At 49.1% G+C, this 19,603-nt stretch overlaps 1 protein-coding gene across 1 annotated transcript in view; it reads left to right on the forward strand.

The window, feature by feature from the left end:
• The first annotated feature begins 2,744 nt into the window (after positions 1–2,744).
• Positions 2,745–19,603, forward strand: part of CRISPLD2 (cysteine rich secretory protein LCCL domain containing 2) — a 33,555-nt gene continuing 16,696 nt past the window's right edge. Inside the window, exons 1-6 of the mRNA XM_026092601.2 lie at positions 2,745–3,121; positions 7,346–7,678; positions 13,295–13,413; positions 15,466–15,598; positions 15,732–15,847; positions 17,940–18,040. Of these exons, the coding sequence (XP_025948386.1) occupies positions 7,436–7,678; positions 13,295–13,413; positions 15,466–15,598; positions 15,732–15,847; positions 17,940–18,040 (712 nt within the window). The 5' untranslated portion in view covers positions 2,745–3,121; positions 7,346–7,435. The remainder of the gene's footprint in view (positions 3,122–7,345; positions 7,679–13,294; positions 13,414–15,465; positions 15,599–15,731; positions 15,848–17,939; positions 18,041–19,603) is intronic.

Consider the following 19,603-nt stretch of genomic DNA (forward strand, 5'->3'; position numbering starts at 1 on the left):
CTCTTTAACCGGCAGTGGATGGGAGTTTAGCTGAAGGTTTCGGAGCAATTCTGAAGTCACTGTCACATTTGCAAACAGCAGTAAGTGTCTCCAATCCCATTTCTGGCATTGGTTTCAGAATTGCAATGCAGGAGGGAGAAATAAAAAAGCTTGTAAGAAGGTCGTCAGGGACACGCCACGCTTTGGACATCCATCTTACTCATTTGCAATGATCTGTTTTATCATCATATTATTGCAGTCACCTAAAACATGTAGGGAACTGAACTCCTGCTTTTAAATCCACTCATCGCAGTGAGCTGGCACTGGAGTTGCCCTTTCCTGCCCTACCTGCTGCTGCTGGGCGCTTTAGAGCCGACACCAGCAGAACTCGGTAGGAAAAAGGGATTTGGCGATTAGCGCTTTATCTCCGGTTACTTTATGCTGAGAAAGGCTCCAAGATGACAAGCAGTAATTTTAGTTGCCTTATCCTGGGCTATGCTCATCCCTAAACACAACTATACACCAAATATGGTTCGTATGGTGAAACCGTACTGATGTATATTAAAAAAAAAAAAAAAAATCAAATCTTTGGAAAGCAGCAGGAACTGGGTTGATGGAGAATTTAGACAGCCCTGACTGTCCTTCAGGGCTTAATTCCCCATAGGAGCATTTGTGGAGATTGCAAAATGCCAAGTTTCTCCAAGATCTGGAAATAATTTGTATATTTGTACGTGATACTTAAAATGAGCTAATTCAACTTTCTGGTAATTCCCATGAAGAGCACCTTTTGAGGCAGATGACTCAGTGCTCCAAAGCTGGATGTGGTTTCTTTGGGGACTGGCGATGGAGGTGGTAGACTCCCCGGGGACCTGGGCCTCTACGGGACACGGATGATTCACAGGAGCTGTCACTCATCGCTAGAAGTGGATTAGGAAGCTGGCGGATGCAGCATCTTCCAGGTAACGAAGGAAGTCCTGCAAATGCAGCAGACTTGTTGATCCAGAATAAATCAGAGGGGAAAGAAAAAACAGGAAAGATGCAGCCCTGTCATTTCAAGGCAAGCTAGTGCCGAGCCTCCTGCCCATCTGCTTTTTGCATTGTCCTGGTGGCAGCATCTGCCCCTCTTTGGGATGAGATGCCCAAATTACCCCGAATTGCCCTTAGCAAGGTAAAACTGCCGGTTACTAATGAGATGTGCGTTGTCAGTTCGTATGCACAGTTTGCATGGACGTAAAGAGAAATACCGAGGAATATACAGGAATACACAGCTGGGGGAGGGTGGCCCGAGAAGAATAGCTGCCAGAAAGAGCATCACAGCTGCACGACCGGGGCTGTGGGCTGGAGCCCGGCTGCTGTGTCCGGGCTGAGACTCGGTTTATTTGAAAAGATGCACACCAGAAACTGCTGAAAATATCCCGGGTGATGAAAGCCTGCTACCTCCAGAAAAACTATCCTCAGAAAAAGGCATAAGAGATTAAATAAGCAGAGGGGTGTTGGTAGATGCGACTTGAGAGGGGTTGCTTTCTTTGCACTGTGGCGTTGCTGTATCAGCTTCCAATATTTGCTTATTTACTCAAATGTTTTTTAACAACTTTGATAAATATCATCCTGCTTTTTAAAGGCTGCTGGGGTTTAAGGAAGCCAGCTAAGGGTAGGTTCTTGGAAGAATATCATGCAAGTTCAGTTTCTGTAAACAGTAAACAAAATTGTTTAATGTTTTGCTTAAAGAAATAAATATTTACTGTTTAGAAGAACGGAGGGACTTCTTCCCAAGAACTTTAAACACACGAGCGGACAGGATTTTTGGAAAAATCATAGCTGTTTCCCATGGACGTCCCGAGTCCCTGGGACATGGAGGAGGTGAGGGAGCTGCTCCGGGAGTCCGCAGTGAATATCCTGCTGCCGGGTGACGGAGCTGCTGAAATACACCCCTGCCGTTGCTCATGATACGGGTTTATTTTTTGTGTTTATTAAAAAAAAAAAAAAAACACCACCGAGAAGAGGATCTTTCAGCTTGCCTTTTGCTCAATCGCTTCCTTTTGCAGCGGGTATAACCGCGTTTCAGCGATGCACGTGGAAGTGCGCAGGCAGGCACGAAGCTCGATGCGGGAGCGGCGCTGGGGCTTTTTGGACGCCGGCCACGCTCTGGGAGAGGTGAGCGCTGCCCCGAGGCTTCGCTAGCTTTTTTCTTTTCCCTTTTCCCTGCGGTTCTCCCTGCCAGGCTAAAGCAGCAGGGCTGCTGTGTGTGTTTGTGTGCGTAGGGAGCGCCGGTGCCAGGCGAGCTTTGGGAACAAACCGCAGCGGGGAATAAATCTCCCGTTTCCCAGCAAGCGCCCAGCCCTGGAAAAGGGGATGCAAGCGGGTTCCCCCGGGCGCCGGGCCCCGCATCTCGCCCGCGCCGCGGCGTGGGGCAGCGTCCGCCGCCGGAGTTTCCCGGGGAGAGCTCGGAGCGGGCGGCTTGGCAGCCGGGAAGAGGCAGCTGCCTCCTGGCCCTCGCGGAGGTTTCCTCTCCCGAGTTTCCCTTCCCTCCTAACGCCCGTCCCGTCGGACGTCGCCCCGGCCGGGAGGATGCTCCTCCGCGCCGCCGGCCTGGGCCTCTGCCAGGCAGCTCTGGCCGCCGGGCTGCCCCAGCGCTGCCCAAAACCCGGCTGCGGGGCAGAGGGAGGAAGAAAACCCTTTTATACCATCATCTGCTGGCGCTCCCTCTCCCCTGTCTCCTCCTCCTCCTCCTCCTGCTCTCCCCCTCCCCGGTGTTGTGTTACAGCCTTGGGGAGGATGGTCCTAGTTTTCCCAGCCCAATGACTGTCTTTAAACTGCTCCGAGATCTTGAAGCGACATCCCTCTGCTCCTTGCTCCTGCCTCCTTTTCTTTTCTTCCTCTTTTTCCCCCCCCTTCATTAATACTACAGGCCCGATGCCAAACAGGATGATCCAGCGCTGTCCTCTGCCTGGAGAGCATAAATACCACTGGGGAGCTCTGTGAGACCGCAGTTGGTACGAGCTGCCGAGCCGAGCCCTCGCGCTCCCCGCACCTCCCAGGGCTGGTTTCATCCTCTCCCCCTCCGCGTCCGCGTATTGCAGATACATAATTTATTTTCCACAAGCAGCTGCAACCTCCTGAGGACCTGAGAGTGCTCAGCAAGGTAAGTGCAAGTTTTAGTCCCTGTTTCTGAAATGTGGTTTTTATGCAAGAAACGTCTCGATTTGGGATGCAGAATTTTAGTAACTTTTCCAACAAGCTGCATGCATGCTATAAAATAGCACAGTACTGCCTGAACTTCATCTGTGTGAACTTCACAGCGGCGAATGCAAGGTTAACGAACGTTAATCTTGAATGAATGGGAAGAGGTTGTAAGTGCAGGAGCAGGCTTTGCACAGACAGAAAATACCTACGGGATGCTGCAGCAGTTTCTAGTAGTTGGCTACTTATGGAAATATCTAGTCATCTCCAAGAAGCCAGGTGTTTATGTGACTCTGCTCTAAAAATTCAATCAAAAGGAATTTAGTGGTCGTGTCACATGTTGTGCCTGTTACTTGTAGGGTTTTAGTGTTTTTTACATAGAAACTCACCCCCTCGAGTTCTGTTGGAGTGGGTGATAATGAAGGATCTGGGTGTTTTTGTCCGTGGCCTTGAAGATGCTGGGTCTTTAGTGCACTCTGAGCAAACCACATTATACCCTGTATCTCAAACTTGTCATTTCGCTTTTTCTTTTTCTTTTTTTTCAAAGCTGTCACAGCAGTTCTTTAAAGCTTTAAATGTGCCCATCCTGGTTAAATAGATGATCTCGGGTTTAATGCCTGAGACGTTGTGGCTTTATCACTGAATTTATCTGCACAGGTTAGAAGCTGATCCCAGGCGAAGTCCCCTCGGCTTTGCTGGCATCCCCTGCTAACTCCTGCGTTTTCTGGCACCGTCTGCTTGTCCCGTGTGTAATGTCACAGGGCCCTGGACGCATCTGCTGCAAATGTCATCCCTAACCGAGGGGTAAAGACCCACTCTTACACTTAACCAGCGGTTAAAGATCAATAGCCGCAAGGTATTAGGGTGAAGTGAGGACGTAATCAAATGCCGGGGTGAGCCTGCACGTGGCTTCGGCAGGCAATGCGTCGTGCCAGCCTTTAAACGTTACCAGCTCTCCTGCGCGCTGCGAAATCCAGACGCCGTCCATTAGTCTGGGAAATAGCTTTCTAAAAATAATCGTTTTTTTCAAAGTCCGCTTCCTCAGATTTCAGAAGAATGCCTGCCCTTCGGCCCGTCGCAGCACACTGTGCAGGATGCTCGGGAGTCGCTTTCTGCCGACTCACTCGTTCCTGATCGCTCCCAGATGTTTCCCTGGCAGCAGCAGCAAGAGCCTCGTGGATTTAGAGCGAGGCTGCGCTAATGCTTCTTTTGGACCCTCAAAACAACAGTCCGAACTTGCTCAGCTGACTGTCAGCTGATAAATTCCCCTGAATAACATCGAATCCCAACTCAAAACACAATATGCTTTCAATCTGCCCCAATTAGGGGAATTCCTAATGCGCCCCGGGGACATTGCTGCGGCTCTGCAGGACACTCGGGCTCGCTTAGCTTTAACGTACGTCCCAGTGTGTCGTTGCACCTGGGCGTGCGGATATTAGGAGAGGCAAGTGGGTGGACATCTGAAATCAAGGAGTGCTGAACCTGCCAGCAGCTGTCTGCTGGCTTCGATTAGAAGGGCCTGGGCGCTCTTTCCTCGCTGCCCCGTGCTTTGCTTTCACCCTTCCCGCGGGGGCTGAGCCCTCCCTCCCTGGCGCAAAGCAGAGACGAGGGCCCACCAAAGCCACCGAAGTGCAGGAGACGGTGCCGAGGTAGCCGGAGTGCAGAGCTGCTCGCATCCCTGCGTCCACCAGCAAGGTCCGGGGAAGGAGGTGCCGAGGAAGAAGGCGGAGGCTGCTGCGTGGCCTCGGCCAGCTGTCGCAGCGAGACGAGCCGCTTCGCTTTCGGGCGCTAGAGCTGATTTCTCAGGCTGCGCTTTCTGTACGCTCAGTGTTCGCCTTAAATGGGCGGTGGATGCGGCCGCTGTTTGGAGAAGGGCAGGCGTCCAAAGGCAGGGGCACAACGGCCGCGCACACGAGCCGTCTGTTCCTGCCGCTCGGCCTCCGCAGCAGGCAGCAGCTGAAGCTGCCCGCGCTAAAAGGCCACATTGTGAGCGGCCGCGGCGGAGCAGCTATTTTTAAACTCCTGGGGAAGTGTCTCAAAGTAGGGATTGTTCCCTGAATTTGGGTCAGGCTGTCTACAAAAGCAGCAGCTCGTTTTGTCTCCCTCCCCCTCCGCAGCCAGGTTAGCGCGGCGGGCTCCAGCCTCCGGGGAGGCAACGCCAGCAAGCAGGGCTGGCGAGAGGACCAAGTTAGGGCAATGTTTGCCCCGAGGCAACTGCGCGTCCTGTCTTTCAGGTGTGCCTTGAGCTGGGGACAAGGCGTGTGTGTTACACCCGCTCTGCAGAGCAGCAAATAATGAAAGGGGGTTGCCTAAAATTTAGCAAATTATATCCTTGCCTTGCTGTATCAAAGCAAGAGCTTTATGCTCTGCCTGGAGACTAAAGGCTGGGTTCATCCAGCCTTACCACACTAAGAAGGCTCAGAGGGGAATGAGTGTGCTTGTGTGCAGGCACCCTACAAATTTGGGGTGTTCTTGGAATTTTGGGGGATCCTTAGGGCTTGGGGGGCTGCACACCTGCGCCCAGCACCTTCGTGCTTCCCAGCAAGTTGCTGCCAGGCCAGGTCTGGGCAATCGGGCACTCGCGACTCCCCGCTCAGGGGGGATGGCTGGGAGCCGGAAAGCTTTTACCGCGTTTGCCAGCTCACAAGTAGTCCTGCCTTGATACGTCTAAGTCACCAGGCTGCAGCTTTTAGAATAATTCCTGCTAATCTGGGGTTTATTTCCCACCACTATGCATATGTATCTTTTGAAAGTGCTTGCAAAGCTAGATCCTCACCTGATGGTAAAGACAGCCATGGGGAATCTTGTCCCAAAGTTGAGCCTTGAGGAGAGGGATGCTGTGCTCGCCTCATCCCTGACGCGCTGTGCGGAGGTTTCCTGCCCCACACGGATTGATGCCGTTCCGGTGGCTCTGGGATTGCACATACGGAGCGCTAGGTGCTGTAGGGACCTGCAGCAGCAGATTTCCTCCCCCGAAAGGCTCGTGGTTTAGGTAGGACTAGCCGAGATGCACAAGCTGTGTTAGACTGAGAAGTCGGGGCTGGGGAAGAGGAAGGGAGGAGCTGTTTGGAAACGACAGGCGGAGCGGGAGGACTGCGGTGCACATGTCTCGCAGGGAGAGGACAGGGATTAAGTTCAGCCCGGGCATCCAAGCCATCAGCCGTCAGCAGCTGTACATTTAACACCAACTCTCGGGCCGGGTAAGCCCGCAGCGACGCAGCGCGCGTGGGAACGCCTGATCTCCCGGCCGGCGAGCGAGGGCACTCCGGCTCCTCTCCTGCCCGTTACAACTCATCCCCTGGCTGTGCTCCCACCCGCCGTTGAGCGGCCCGGCAGCGTCAGCGGGAGCGCGCCGGTGCGTCACTCGCCAGCAGCGATTCCGGTCGTTCGGCGTGACGATGGCATTTCACATAAACAGCTACGTTTTGGGAGTCTGGCAGCTGCTCTTGTGGAGCGTGTTGGCAGGCCCGGGCCTCTGAAATAGCTCTTGCTCTTGTCTGACCTCTGCCACTTGGCTTACTGGGGAATTCACTTTCCCTTTCATACATATCTGCTCTCCGCTTTGGGAAAGTAGCTGGAAATGTCTCCCTTTCCCACCCGTGAAGGGACACGGCTTGGAGCTGGGATTATTTGGAGCTCCTGGACCGGGTGATGGCTGCAGCTCAGCACACTCAGAGGAGAAGGCATCCACCTCTGCCACCGTGCCTGAGGCCATCTGCAAACCCTTGCTCCCAGCGCAGTCTTGGTGGAGTTTTGCTGTGTCCTATCACATTTCCATTGTAGAAGCTACGTGGCACAGTTTCAGCCCTCTTTTCTCCTGTGTAGGCGTGAGGGACAAGCCTTATCTGAAAAGCTTCTGCGTGGCTAGCTCATCTGCAGGTCCTTGAAGTCCCCGTGATTGCTCATGTAGCTTGTAGAAGCTGTGGGAGGTTCCAGGAAGAGCTAGGTCGAACCTAGCTTCGAAATTGCGCAAGGGGTTAGTCAGGAGTAAGACAATAAACTGAGTTCCCATCACGTATGGAGTTGTATAGGTCTTGCTGCAGTGGGATGAACAATAATTGGTTAGACTTTGCTTGTATCGCCCTTTCTCATGCAAAAAATCTGAGTTGTATGACTTCCTTGGAGGTCATGCGCACGGAGAGTGTCTCTGGCATTATTCTGACTTTCTGTTTCCCCCAAATTCCAGGCCTGTACCGAGCTCTAGGCGTCCCTGCAAAGAAACCGAAAAACACATCCATCATCTTTATCTCCATTTCTGCCAGCTTCTGTTTCAGCCATGAATCCTGCCCTGCCTTGGATCTTTCCTCTTGGATGTCTACTGCTTCTGACAACTGCAGCTGAATGCTTTATTTTGCCCAATTCAAGTCACCTGGAGAGCATTTTGAGTAAATATCAGGATGAAGAACCTCGTGCCAGATCCAAGAGAGCCATTTTATTTTCAGACAGACAGGAGATATTGATGCTCCACAATAAATTAAGAGGTCAAGTTTATCCGTCAGCCTCTAATATGGAATATATGGTGAGTCTAGCTCTTGATACCTAGCTTTATTACTTTTTTTTTTACTTCATTTTAGTTTCCCTTATGGTGAAAGTGTTGCAGCAAATTTCCTCTAAAAGAAGTTTTTTCTCAAGAGGTTTCCTGGAGCAATTTCAGTCCACAGTGAATGATGCTTTAGATCATTGGATTGTTTTGGTTGGAAAAGACCACTAATGGGTCATCTCGTCCATCCACTGCATAGTTTCAGAACTGGTTCCATTATTCATAAAATACTGTCTAGCCTTGCCCTGAATGTATCTCCAGAGATGGCAATTCCATAGCCTGCCTCAGCAGGTTGTTCCATTACTTTAATGTCATAAAAGCATCAAATTTTCCCTAGTGTTTAACCCATGTTCTCCCTGTCAAAGCTTTCAGACCGTTGTGACCGGTGTTTTAGATCACCACAGCCTGCTCAGCACAAACTAATGATGGGCAGCTTCGGGTTGCCATCAGCTACCGCCCAACGCTGGAGGTAGTATCTGTGGTTTTATGATGTGCTGGTGACCGCAGATTATCTGTGTGAGCCAAGCGTTCGTAGGACTGATGGGAGTCTGCCTGGCACCTTAGGCAAGCAGGGCATAAGGAATATGGCTCCATCTGCAAATAAGTTTGATCCATGGAACTCACTGGAAAGACTCCGGTGGAGTTCAGGCCTAGGCGGATCGGTGCTATTGGCTTTTCGCAGCTCGAGGAACCAAAATAAAAGTTTGGTCAACGTATTCTCCCACTTCAGAGGGAGAAAGTTAAAGTAGGAGTGTGAAGTCTGCCTTTACCATCAACAATTCAGATGAATAGGTTTTTTTCACCTGATGCCAGAGACCCGACTTTGAGCTATTTTTGAGATGTCTTCAAAATATTGTGGGGCCAGAAAATGATGAGGGCAAATAATTTTTTCTGTGCCTTTTCCCAGTGTGCAAATACGGTTATGACAGAAACTAGCCTGCCTTCAACTGTGTGCTCCTGCTGACAGATTAGATGATTAATGATTTGCTAAGACCATATTTAAAAGGTAAAAGAAATAGTATATTAAGGGTAATATAGGATTGTTTGCCAACTGTTACTATGTGCTGAAATGAATGCTGCAAATAGAAAGTTCTGCCTTTTATGGTTTTTGGGAAAAGGAAAAGGGAAGGGAGAGCAGAGGACAGTAAGAAAGGACAATTGCTCATTAGCTGATTCATATTAGTATTCGCACTGCTAGTCTTTCATCTCATATTTTGGGAAATCGTATGCCTTTCTAAGAACTGTTGCTTTGTATCTCTCTCTCTCAGCTGGCTATTACATTATCCTGCCGGCTCCCTGCAACACATTGCCAGAGAAGAGGTGATTTGATTAATTTCCAGAAAGTAAACACAAAGCATGAGAAAGCCAAATGTATTTTTGTTGGCTTTGAGGATCTGAAAGGGCTGCAGTTGCGGAATGTCCACTGGCCAGCTGCTGTTTACTCATCCAGCATGGTTACTTTTATGTTTGTCTTTGCTCAGTGTGCTTTTCTAGTGGTTTTTATGGGTGATTTAGGGCAAATGAAAGAGCCTTATATGCTGTGAAGAAAGAAGCTGAGTATAAAATGGTGCTACTTGGAAGGGCTATAATCAGTCTTTCATGTATTCGTGTTTACCCAATATTACTTGGAAACGCTGTGTATATTCTGAACTTGAATTTCACTTTAATCCTTTGTTCTGCATAGGACGTTGCTCATTTGGACGTGTTTAAGAGAATGGTCTGTCTTTAGTGCTGTAGATAAACTTTTCTCTTTTCCTTTGGTACCGGTGGGGAATGTCACAGGCGATGCGTGGTGCTAATTTGTGGATAAGCAGGTAGAACGTGTTCTTGGCCATCAACCTCCCAACACTGCCCATGAAGGTCCTTTCTCCCAGCTCTATATCTGATGCATTTAAGTGATCTAAAGTGGCAAAGGGAGCTAATGTGCACCAGGAAAGAGAGACCTTCCTCTACTATGGCAGGAACTTCAGGTAGTGGAGGCTATTAATAAAAGAGCAATAGCACAGTGAGTTTCATGACATATCTAGAGATCAAAAGAATGATCACATACACATGTGGATAAAGGTTTTTTTTTAAAAAAAAACGAAGCTGTTTTGCTGGGTGGTTACTATAATTAATTCAAAGCTAGCACTGGTATTCCACGTTAATGGAAAATGAGTTCCAAGCTTTTCTATAGACCAGATGTAAGCAGGGTATATCTTCATAATAAAGCTGGTCAAATACAAAACTACCTTAACCATATAGTAGCTTTATTACTTACACTTCCATTGTATGTTTGGCTTATGTAACGGTAGTCATGGCAGTGGGCTCGAGCCAGGACCAAAACAAACTCCCTGTTAATGAACCTGGAATGAAGAATATCTAATAGTTCCTAAGACATCTTTGACCTTTAAGATGGCTTAGCCAGATGGCTTTCAGCAGTGATGAAAGGCAGAAATCTTGCCCCATGTCTCAAAGAAAGCTGGAAAAAATGAAATCGTTTTCAGCGCAGGTTTCTGGAAGGAAAATAGTTTGTTTTCAAGTATGAGGTACCCATCCTTCCTCTTTGCTGCAGGGTGGTGACTCTCCTTATCAGGGTGGGATAATACTTTTGTGGGGGTTAACCAAGCATGTCCAAGCTCCTGCCAGTATATGTCAGTCCTGCACACTCATGCCACTTGTAAGAGTAAACTGCTGGGACTGCAAGAAGTCTAAGCTGTGGGTAAAAATGAGAGAGTAATCTCATCACTCCAATGTGAGTGACTTAAGCCTTCCAGGTCTAGCATTGGTTTTACAAACTAGTCAGTAAGTAAATAGGCTCCTTGTGGGATATGTTCTTACTAAATCTGAACCTACAAATGGTAGTATAGCGTATGTACACCATGCATGTGTCTTACATGTAGCATGTACTGTACTGCTTTGAAAGGTCATTACAGCTTTCAAGGAGTAAAAAAGAGAGTCTGTTGACTAAATCACTTAGAGTCACATATTCCCATAGGCTCTTAAAAACCTCTAGTTGAGAATTCACTAGTGTAGACTGGTTTGGTATTTTCCAAACAAGGTAGCTTCTTATGATTGCAGCAGTCTGGCGAGAGAAAACCTCAACATGAAGGGGGAAAAAGTGAATATAAACAGCCTGATGCTTAGAATAGTTCCATGCCATGCGCTTCGTGTCCTCCAAATAGTCAGCATCGGCTTTGCCCGATTGTCACAGAATGGATTTAAGACCCTGAGCACAGACATATGCTGCAGCTCTGGCTTTAATATTCTTCCTAGATACTGCTGAGTATTGGCATGAAGAGTTCTTGCAAGCATAGCTGGGAGAGCCTGAAATCTGTTTTTTTGATATGTTTATTGCTCTGAAATAATTCCAGTCTTCTGACCACATTCGTGTCTGAGAAGCAAGAAGCAAATAACAGCTCTAATTTAAATGGGATGGCTTTGTAACCTGACGCTGGCAGAAATGAGCTTCTCTACTCATCAAGCACAAAGCCATGCAAAGACATAACTCATTCCCAATTGTCTGTTGAGTATCTTTTCTCCGTGTTCATTTATTTTATCCACAGGCATCAAAGGAAGATGTAATGCATATGTTCACATCAATTTCCATTTAATGGCCTATTGCTCATAATGTCTCTGCATTAAATTAGGAGATTTGGAACATGTCTGCCTTTGAGGCTGCAGGGAATAATGCTCTGCTAGAAGGCCTGAAGTACTAGCCGCGCGTAACATCTTGGGAGAGGTTTTGTGGCTTACGTGTTGGATTGGAAGGTGGTTTGTGGCAGGTCGTTGCCGGGTGCAGAAAGTGGGAGACCACAGAAAGCTGTGTGTCTAGGCACAATTGCAATAGTCTGCTCTAAGCACAGGTTTGAAAATGTGTGCGGTGGGTCAGATCCCATACACCTTCGGGGAGCTGGAGGGCTGAAATGGAAAATGGTTTTATCCCCTCTGTTTGTCAGAGCTGTGTCCACATGGGTTTTTGCAGACTGACATGAATTTGCTTGGCCGCTGGTCAGTTCAAAGCAAAGCTAATAAGCCCAGAGTAACTCTGGGCTGTTGCTGGAATTTGGGTTGCTGAGCATGCTTAATGATAAGCTGTTGTTGGAGGTCTGGCTTGTTAGCTCATGTCGATGAGCTCATGTTTGCCTTCTGAAGATAGCGTAGATGTACCGAGTCGCAGGAGACGCTGCATTTTCCTGCTCTCCTAGCCAGAGACAGGCTGTCCTTCCCCATCCCAGTTATAACTGCCTGAGACCGTGTTCACATACTTATTCAGCATGAGCACTCAGTGTTTTTGTAATGTGTTTGAGAGCCTCAGTGCCCTCCACTCCTCCAAATGGGCTCTGACAGGTCCTTTGATACGTTTCAGACCATAAGTTGCTTTTCTGCTGGAGAAGACAGAAGTTGGAAAGATTACCTAGTTATGATGGTAAATGTCCAAAAAGGACATAATTGTACACTGGCACGTGAATAAGCTGGAGGCACGTTACAAAGCCTCTCTTCTCTTTGTTTTTATTTGTGGGAATGTGCAGTAATATTTTAGTCCCAACAAATTATCCTCTCAGGACTCTGCTGAATAGACCAGCTGCCAGTGATTAAACGATGAAGTCAGTACACTATCCACCGGGTCCAGCAGTGCACTATCTGCCCTGTCCAACAAGTCTAGCCTTTAAAACAAACGCGCCCCTGGGTATTGGAACCAAGAAGCCTGGTTTCCTATTTGCCTTTGTGTCATATTTGAGCCCTAGTTTGGATTATAATTGGGTGATGTTCAGTGAGGACTGACCTCACGCTGACGTCTTTCCCTCAGTGGGGATGCTAACGAGATCTGCTGCTTTCCAATCTGCCAATTTTAATGAAAGTAATACTAGCTTAATGGCTCTGAGACCTTGCCAGCTCTGTCAGATTTGACCGCATCTATCCAAGGAAGGGGAGATGAAGACTCAGGCCCGCACAGGCATGGTAACTACGTAATGTCACTTGCTTAGGAAGTTGGGCCAAAAACATCTAGCTGTGTCCACAGTGGAATGCAGGAGTACATATATCGCTGAAATTATGATTTAATGGGTAAGCCAGGAAATGCCCTGACATTAAGGCTGGAAAATCATGCCATAACTACATCACAACATGTTAGAAGTCCTGCAGATCTGAGTAGTAGACTGCCTGAGGAAGCACTGGGATCTTTATCATCTGGTGGATTTTTTTCTTTTTTTTAAACAGATCAGAAAAACACCTGCCAAGAATGTCTTGTTATAAATGTTATATTTTGGAGTGGGTGGTCTAGATGAGTCCTGGAGGTCCTGCCAGATCTGTTTTCTATTCTATGCAAAACATCTCCAAAGAAGCATAGCATCAAGCAGTAAAGAAAAAAAAAAAAAAAAAAAAAAGCTATTTTGTGCCATCCTTTTCTGTGACAGGTGGGTGTCTTGAGAAGTGAGCTCTTAGGTCAGGGCACATCAATAAAATATGCTGGTTTCACAGTGATAGGCCAGACACCACTGGTGAGCTGTAATTTAGTCTCTCTTTCTCCACTAATTGCTCTTGGTTGATTCTCTTGATCTAATAAGCATGATTAGGACAAACTGACCTATTCTTTTCTCTCTCCACCCTCCACAGACCTGGGATGATGAGCTGGAAAGATCAGCCCAAGCTTGGGCTCAGCAGTGCATCTGGGACCACGGGCCTAGTGCCCTCATAAGGTCCATCGGACAGAACCTGGCGGTTCACTGGGGCAGGTAAGAGTTGGGAAGGCAGAAGCTATGGGCAAAGAGCAACTTATGGACCCTCCCTGAGAGGCAGTGTGAAAAGTTTGCCCGGTCGCTGCTTCACAGAGCACTGGGGAGATGGGAGAAAAGGTGGGGAACAATAACTGCTATTGCTTCAGTGAAATGAGGACAGTAAAAACATCTGTGGTGCCCTTCAGCTGACTATCCCCAGCAAACCAGCTCCGATTCTGGTTGCTTCATATGTCTGTATCTCAGGTCATGACATGCTTAAGGTCACCCATGCCCACCGAGAGGAGCAGCCACTGAGGCCACCGCCCTCGCTCCTCAGTCTGCTGCTTCAGGACGGCTTCTGGCAGCCCTCTGAGGGCCAGCTGAAAGCTGCAGTTTCTCAGAAACAACGTCTGGATCCTACTGCTCATTCAGGACTCGTTGCTGTAAATCTCTCGAATATCTCTCACCATGTTTCCCGTAAATATTTATCCAGCTCCTAGTTTCTCTTTACTGAAACCATTTTGCAGTTTGTTTCGTCCTCCTGGGGAAAGTTTTCAACCTAGGGTTGTTAACCCAGCTAGGAATGATTAAGTTAAAGCTCTCAAACGGTTTTGCCTCTCCATGCCATGGTGAAAAGTGTTTATTGTTAAGATCCTATTGTTAAGCCTCTTTAGGTTAAGCCTGCTTTGTAAAGCAAACATTTTGTACGTGCTCAGAAACCCTAATGAGCTGAAATGCAGTTATGCTTGTTGTAAATCAGGTAGAACTTGGTTGGAAGCAATGGAAATGTGCTGGTGTGAAATTAGTCTGATATAAAAATTGGGCCCATTTTTGCTGTCAGATTTAAATAATGGTTGGAAAGTAGAGTGGTTAATCCATTGGAAACAAAGTCACAAAAGATCAGGCTGTTCTTGGCTTCCCTACAAGCTTTCAAGATGGCCATGGTTATTGATGGAGTTAGATCCAATCTTCCTCCCTTTGCAATCACCGAGAGGAAAGGAATCCTATTTATCTCAGTTTTTTTCAGGAATAGGCCATAATCTGATTGCCTCAATTTCCTCTTTTGTAAAATAGGACTCGGAAAGTATTCACTTAATGACATCATGAGATCAATGTTTTTAAAATACTTCTAATGAACGATTTTTAATGAAGAGTTGGCTGAAAGAACAAACTACAGTTGGTAATGATATCATTTGTATTTCTGGCTGCTTGCTTCATGTGAGCTGTTGAAAGCAATAAAAAGCAGTGGATTTTAAACTCTGCTCCAGTTTGACACCGAGTTTGCAGATTGCTCTGTTTGCTCCTTGCGTACGTAGCGTGCAACGTGCATACGACTTTCTCCAGGTAATGGTAACACCCTTCCCGTTTCTCACATAAGCACAAGTAGTGTCAGCAGTGCCACAGACTGCAACGTCGCGTGCGCAGCTTGTGCAACGTATGTGCAGCACGCGGAGGAGTTCACTGCCCAGGGAAATTAGGACAGTCACAGGCGGGGTATGTGTCTGGTGCGTTAACGACTCTGCACTAACACAGGTGTGATGTGAGTGTGAAAACGCTTACTCCCTTTGCAAAGGCCTTGCAGTATTAACTGCTAATGGACTTCCAGATTTAGCAAATTGCCTGGTGGTAAAATAGGTACATGGTGGCTTTCAGTTTAAGATGTTTGGCAAACCTTCACTTGTGTTTACTTTCAAAATACACCTTTCCGCCAAACTAGAAGTTTTTTTGTAAGCGAGTGGAAAAGCCAGGAGGACATTTCAGGTCAGCGGCATTTGAAGCCAGTGTCAAACCTATAAATAATACGGTCAGACTGGGCTGTGAATTGAATAGCCTTTAACTTCTTTGGTAAGTTTTTTTTCCCTGATCATAAAACCAGGTTACTGGGTTTTTTAAGTAACAGCTTCTCAATGAATGGAACTTGCCTGAAGAAACTTCTCAGTTGGTTTATACGTAGTTAGTAAAAATTGTGTTGAAATCCTGAGGTTGCAATATGCCAGCAGGCTACAGATGCTGTTTGAAAACCCCTAGTAGGAGGTGGTGCTCTAAGCTGCGGTGGTTTTGATCTTCCAGGTATCGCTCTCCAGCCTTCCACGTCCAGTCTTGGTATGATGAGGTTAAAGATTACACGTACCCGTATCCTCACGAATGCAACCCCTGGTGCCCAGAGAAATGCACCGGCTCCATGTGCACGCATTACACCCAGGTAAGGGAGACGGAGCGCTTTGGCGTCTACAGTCTCTCTGTCCCCCCGTGGCCCATTTGCCACCGAAACATTGGCTTGATGTGCCCGCAGTGGGCTCGTTTGCCCATTTTAAAAACCGGTGTTGCCTTTGCAGATAGTCTGGGCCACGACGAACAAGGTTGGCTGCGCCGTGAACGTCTGCAAGCAGATGAACGTCTGGGGAGAAATCTGGGAGAATGCCGTCTACCTGGTCTGCAACTACTCGCCCAAGTAAGGGGAGGAGCTGGGCTCTCCCGGCTTTCCTAAAGCCGCGCGCTGGCAGGTCCCTTCTCTCGCCCAGAATCTGGGGAAGAGATTTCAGGCAGTCTAGACTGGTGGTTGTGGCTTTAAATTTTTTCTTTAGACTGCAACACGGAGCCGGTTCAAGCCTTGCCTGGAAAACTGAATGAGGGGCTGGGGCCAGGCCGGAGCTTTGAAGTCGCTGCCATGGGAAGGAGGAGCAGGAGATGGCGAGGACGGAGCTGGGGGAGATGCCTGCCAAGGGAGGCTCGCGCTCGCTGCTGCTGGGAGCAGGGGAGGGGACAGGAGCGGTGATTAACGCTGCTTAGCGCCGCTGGCCTCGATTCCAGCAAGAGCCTCCATACCCCGGCCCCGGGGCTGGTGCAGGCGAAGCGGGCTGGGGTGCCGTGACAAATATTCGTCCCCGCCCCGCACAATCTGCTGGTTTAGGCAAACTGCTGCTCTGTGCAGTCAGCCCTGCGGCAGCTGCTGGGAAAAGCTACCCGAGCTAGGGGCCGTAGCGCAAGGAGCTGCATAAAGGGCAGTCCCTGGCCCAGCGAGCTTCCCGTGATTAAAAAAAAGAAGTGAAATAACTGTAGCAGCTGAGATTTAGTCAGCTTGATAGTTTGATTAGGTTTAAAAATGAAACTCTCATTTAAATGCCTTGAGCGCTACATCTGGAAGAGGTTTCCTGCCTCCTTGGAAACTGGCAATTGCAATTAGTACTTTCTGTTTTAATGGCTCTTACGAGAGCCATTTCCACTCCAGGTTGCTGGCAATTTGAAACTGAGAGAGCAGCGAAAAGAAACAGGGAAATCACTAAAGACAAATGGAGCAGCTTGGAGAGCATCTGAGTTCTGGAGCTTGCAGGGCGTAATAACACAGGGGAAAAAAGCCACGTGGGTACGGAGCTGGGCCACGAAACCCAGCCGCTGGAGCCTGCAGTGCAACCCACGCAGAAGCTCGCGGGTGGGTTGTCTCGCATGAACCCTTCTCCCCACTTAAGCTGCTGAGCACGTTACGCTCCTTTGCAATTTGGTGGGATTTAATACCTGATCCTCATATGGGATCCCGCTGTAGCCCATGGAGTTCCCGTAGTAGGTTGGACTCATTTGCACGTCATCCATTCAGGGCTGCTGGATGGAAAAATACTCTATTTCTGCAGTTTCTGCTTAATCTCTTCTCTCTGGCTTCAGCGCACGCTGTCCTCAGCTAGCCTTATAGGTGGAGACAGCTGAAAGAGCAATAACCGAAGGGTTCATCGTCACAGGCTGAACTCTGCCTTCTTGAACCTCCTCGGCCCCTACTGTTTGCAACACAGAGGGCCAAAGAGGCCTTTTGTTTCTGGGTAGCTTCTTGAGAAAATACAGTCATCCATTGGCTTACGTCTGTCTACGTAAGATCGCAGTACTTGTATTAGTTTAACGTGAAGGTGACGTTACTCATGTGTATAAGAACCTGCAGTTCCTTTAAATACACCCTGGAGAAAATGTCTTCTCGGAAGTGAAACCCAGGGGAATGTTTTTCTCACGAGGCTTTTCTGGGCTAGTTGTTTAGTCTTTGCTTAGTTCCTCTGGGCTAGGGCAAGAGCTGAGGCTTCTGCGGCCTTAGAGGCAAAACTGGGGACTCGGGGACGGCCGGTTTGGGCAAGGAGAAAGCACAAAGTGCTCTTCTGCTTCCCCGATGACCTGGTGAGCCCAGGGCACTCGTGTTCCTGGTGGCTCAGGCTGAGCCGTGCGCTTTTCTGCTCAGAAACGGTTCCGGATGGAAATGGGGCAGCTTTTAAACGGAAAGAGCTGTGCTCCAGCGTGGCCGTGGAGCTGCCCCAGGGGCTCGGAGAAAACGGTGGGAGACTTGTGGCTCTGGTGGCTTTGGCAAATGCACGCCAGAGACCCGGGAAGCGGAAAGCAGGCGGCCTCCGCGTGCGCGTCCTTCCCACGGTCCGCGGCGTTAGCACTAGCGAGCTGCAGACCGTCCGGGAAGGGGAAGAGCGGAGCCGGGCGGCCTTTCCCGCGCCCGGGGCTCGGCTCGGAGGCTGCTGCCGCGGGTCCGTGACCGGCCGGCGTTTCTCTCCCGCTTCCAGGGGGAACTGGATCGGGGAAGCCCCGTACAAGAACGGCCGCCCCTGCTCCGAGTGCCCGCCGAGCTACGGAGGAGGCTGCCAGAACAACCTCTGCTACCGAGGTAGGTGCCGGCGCCCGCCGCGTCGGGCAGCACGGGGCGGAAAGGCTCCGACGCGCTTTTCCCCGGAAACTTTTAATTAGTCGCAGATTTCTGTGCCTTTTAATTTGCCGCCCTTAACGTAGCAGCTGTGTCCAAAACAGAACGATGTTGAGATACCAAAAAAAAAAAAAAGGAAAAAAAAACCCCAGCTCTGCTCCTGCGTATTTGTCCCCGGGAAAATGAGAGCAGGCGCTCCGATCGAGGGGAATTACTCTGCGTTTACATCGGTTTGGCTCACGAGCTCGGGCGGGATTTGGATCTCTGGCCGGCTGCGGGTAGCAGCGATCCCGTCCTCCGGGTTTGTTTGGGAAGGGAATGTTCCCCGCAGTTTCCAGCGGCGATGTGGGTGGGCAGGCCTTGGCCGCCTGCCCCGCGCCTCCGGGTCCTGGGACGGAGCCTTTCCCTCTCCCTCGCCGTGGGTTTGCTGTCTGCAAAATGAATACAGCGATTCCTGTTCCTCGGAGGAGAAGGGGGGATCCTGGACAGTTTTCCGACATGTGGAATTCCCCTGGAATAAAGGTTGTTATATAGCGAGGGTGAAAAATGCCATTAATGCTGAAATTTCCAATGAAGCAGCTCTATTTCCCTAGTGCGGAGGATTCACTGGGACGAGTGTTGAGGGTGTCTTTTTTTTTTTTTTTTCTTTTCCCCATGTGTTTTATTGCATGAAGAACCGGGGCTTCCAGAAATGGGCAAACTGGAGACTTGCCCAAAGCGGAGGCTCATTTTTTGCATTCGTCATTTCAATCCGGGGGCGCAGGGACCGCAGGGAAAGCTGAGCGAGTGCAGGTGGATGCCGCAGCGAGAGAGGATGGAGCACGCTGGTTGTGCAGCTGGAGGGAGAAATTCCTCCAGAAGATTTCAGCCATCCATCATCCCCTTGTTTGCCTCGGTCCTCTTTTTGCTGCCGAGGACGAGCGCAGCGTAGGGTTTCAGATGGGACGGGCCAAGTGCAATGAATTTAGCTGGCGCCGTTTCCAGAGTCCCTTTTCCGACCTGCAACAGCAGCAGACTTGTTCTTTAGCGGAGGTGAAAAGGAGGATGACGACTCCACGTCTATGGGGCTGTGATGTAGCAGGGATCAGGCTGCAGCAAGACCCTTGCTTTGCTGCTGGGCAGGGTGAGGCTGTGGCCATGGGGGGTTTGAAGAGCTTTAGCCACCTTCCCAGGTACTAAGGCTCTCTTTTTGGTAGACTTCCAGCAAATTTGTCTTTTTTTATTTCCCTCTGGAGCGAAAGAGCTGGAGACAGGTTGGAAAAGTAGAAATTTCAGTGCATTTCTGTTCTCTGAATAGTGGGGCTCATTGCAACCATTTGTCGTTAAGCTCGGTAAATGCTGCTTTATGTGCAGAGCAAGTGACTGCTGGAAAACCAGGTCCCTTTCCTGGTGCGATACCTGCCTTGGCAATAGCCCTGTGCCGTGTTTAACTTGCATTTTAAGTTTCCAGCTATTTAAAAATGGATCCTTGTCAAAGCAAATAATCTCCCTCAACATGTGAGCTTGTCTGCCTTTCCTGTTGATATT

This window comes from Dromaius novaehollandiae, chromosome 13, assembly GCF_036370855.1.
Source record: "Dromaius novaehollandiae isolate bDroNov1 chromosome 13, bDroNov1.hap1, whole genome shotgun sequence".
NCBI classification, from domain to species: Eukaryota; Metazoa; Chordata; class Aves; order Casuariiformes; family Dromaiidae; genus Dromaius; species Dromaius novaehollandiae.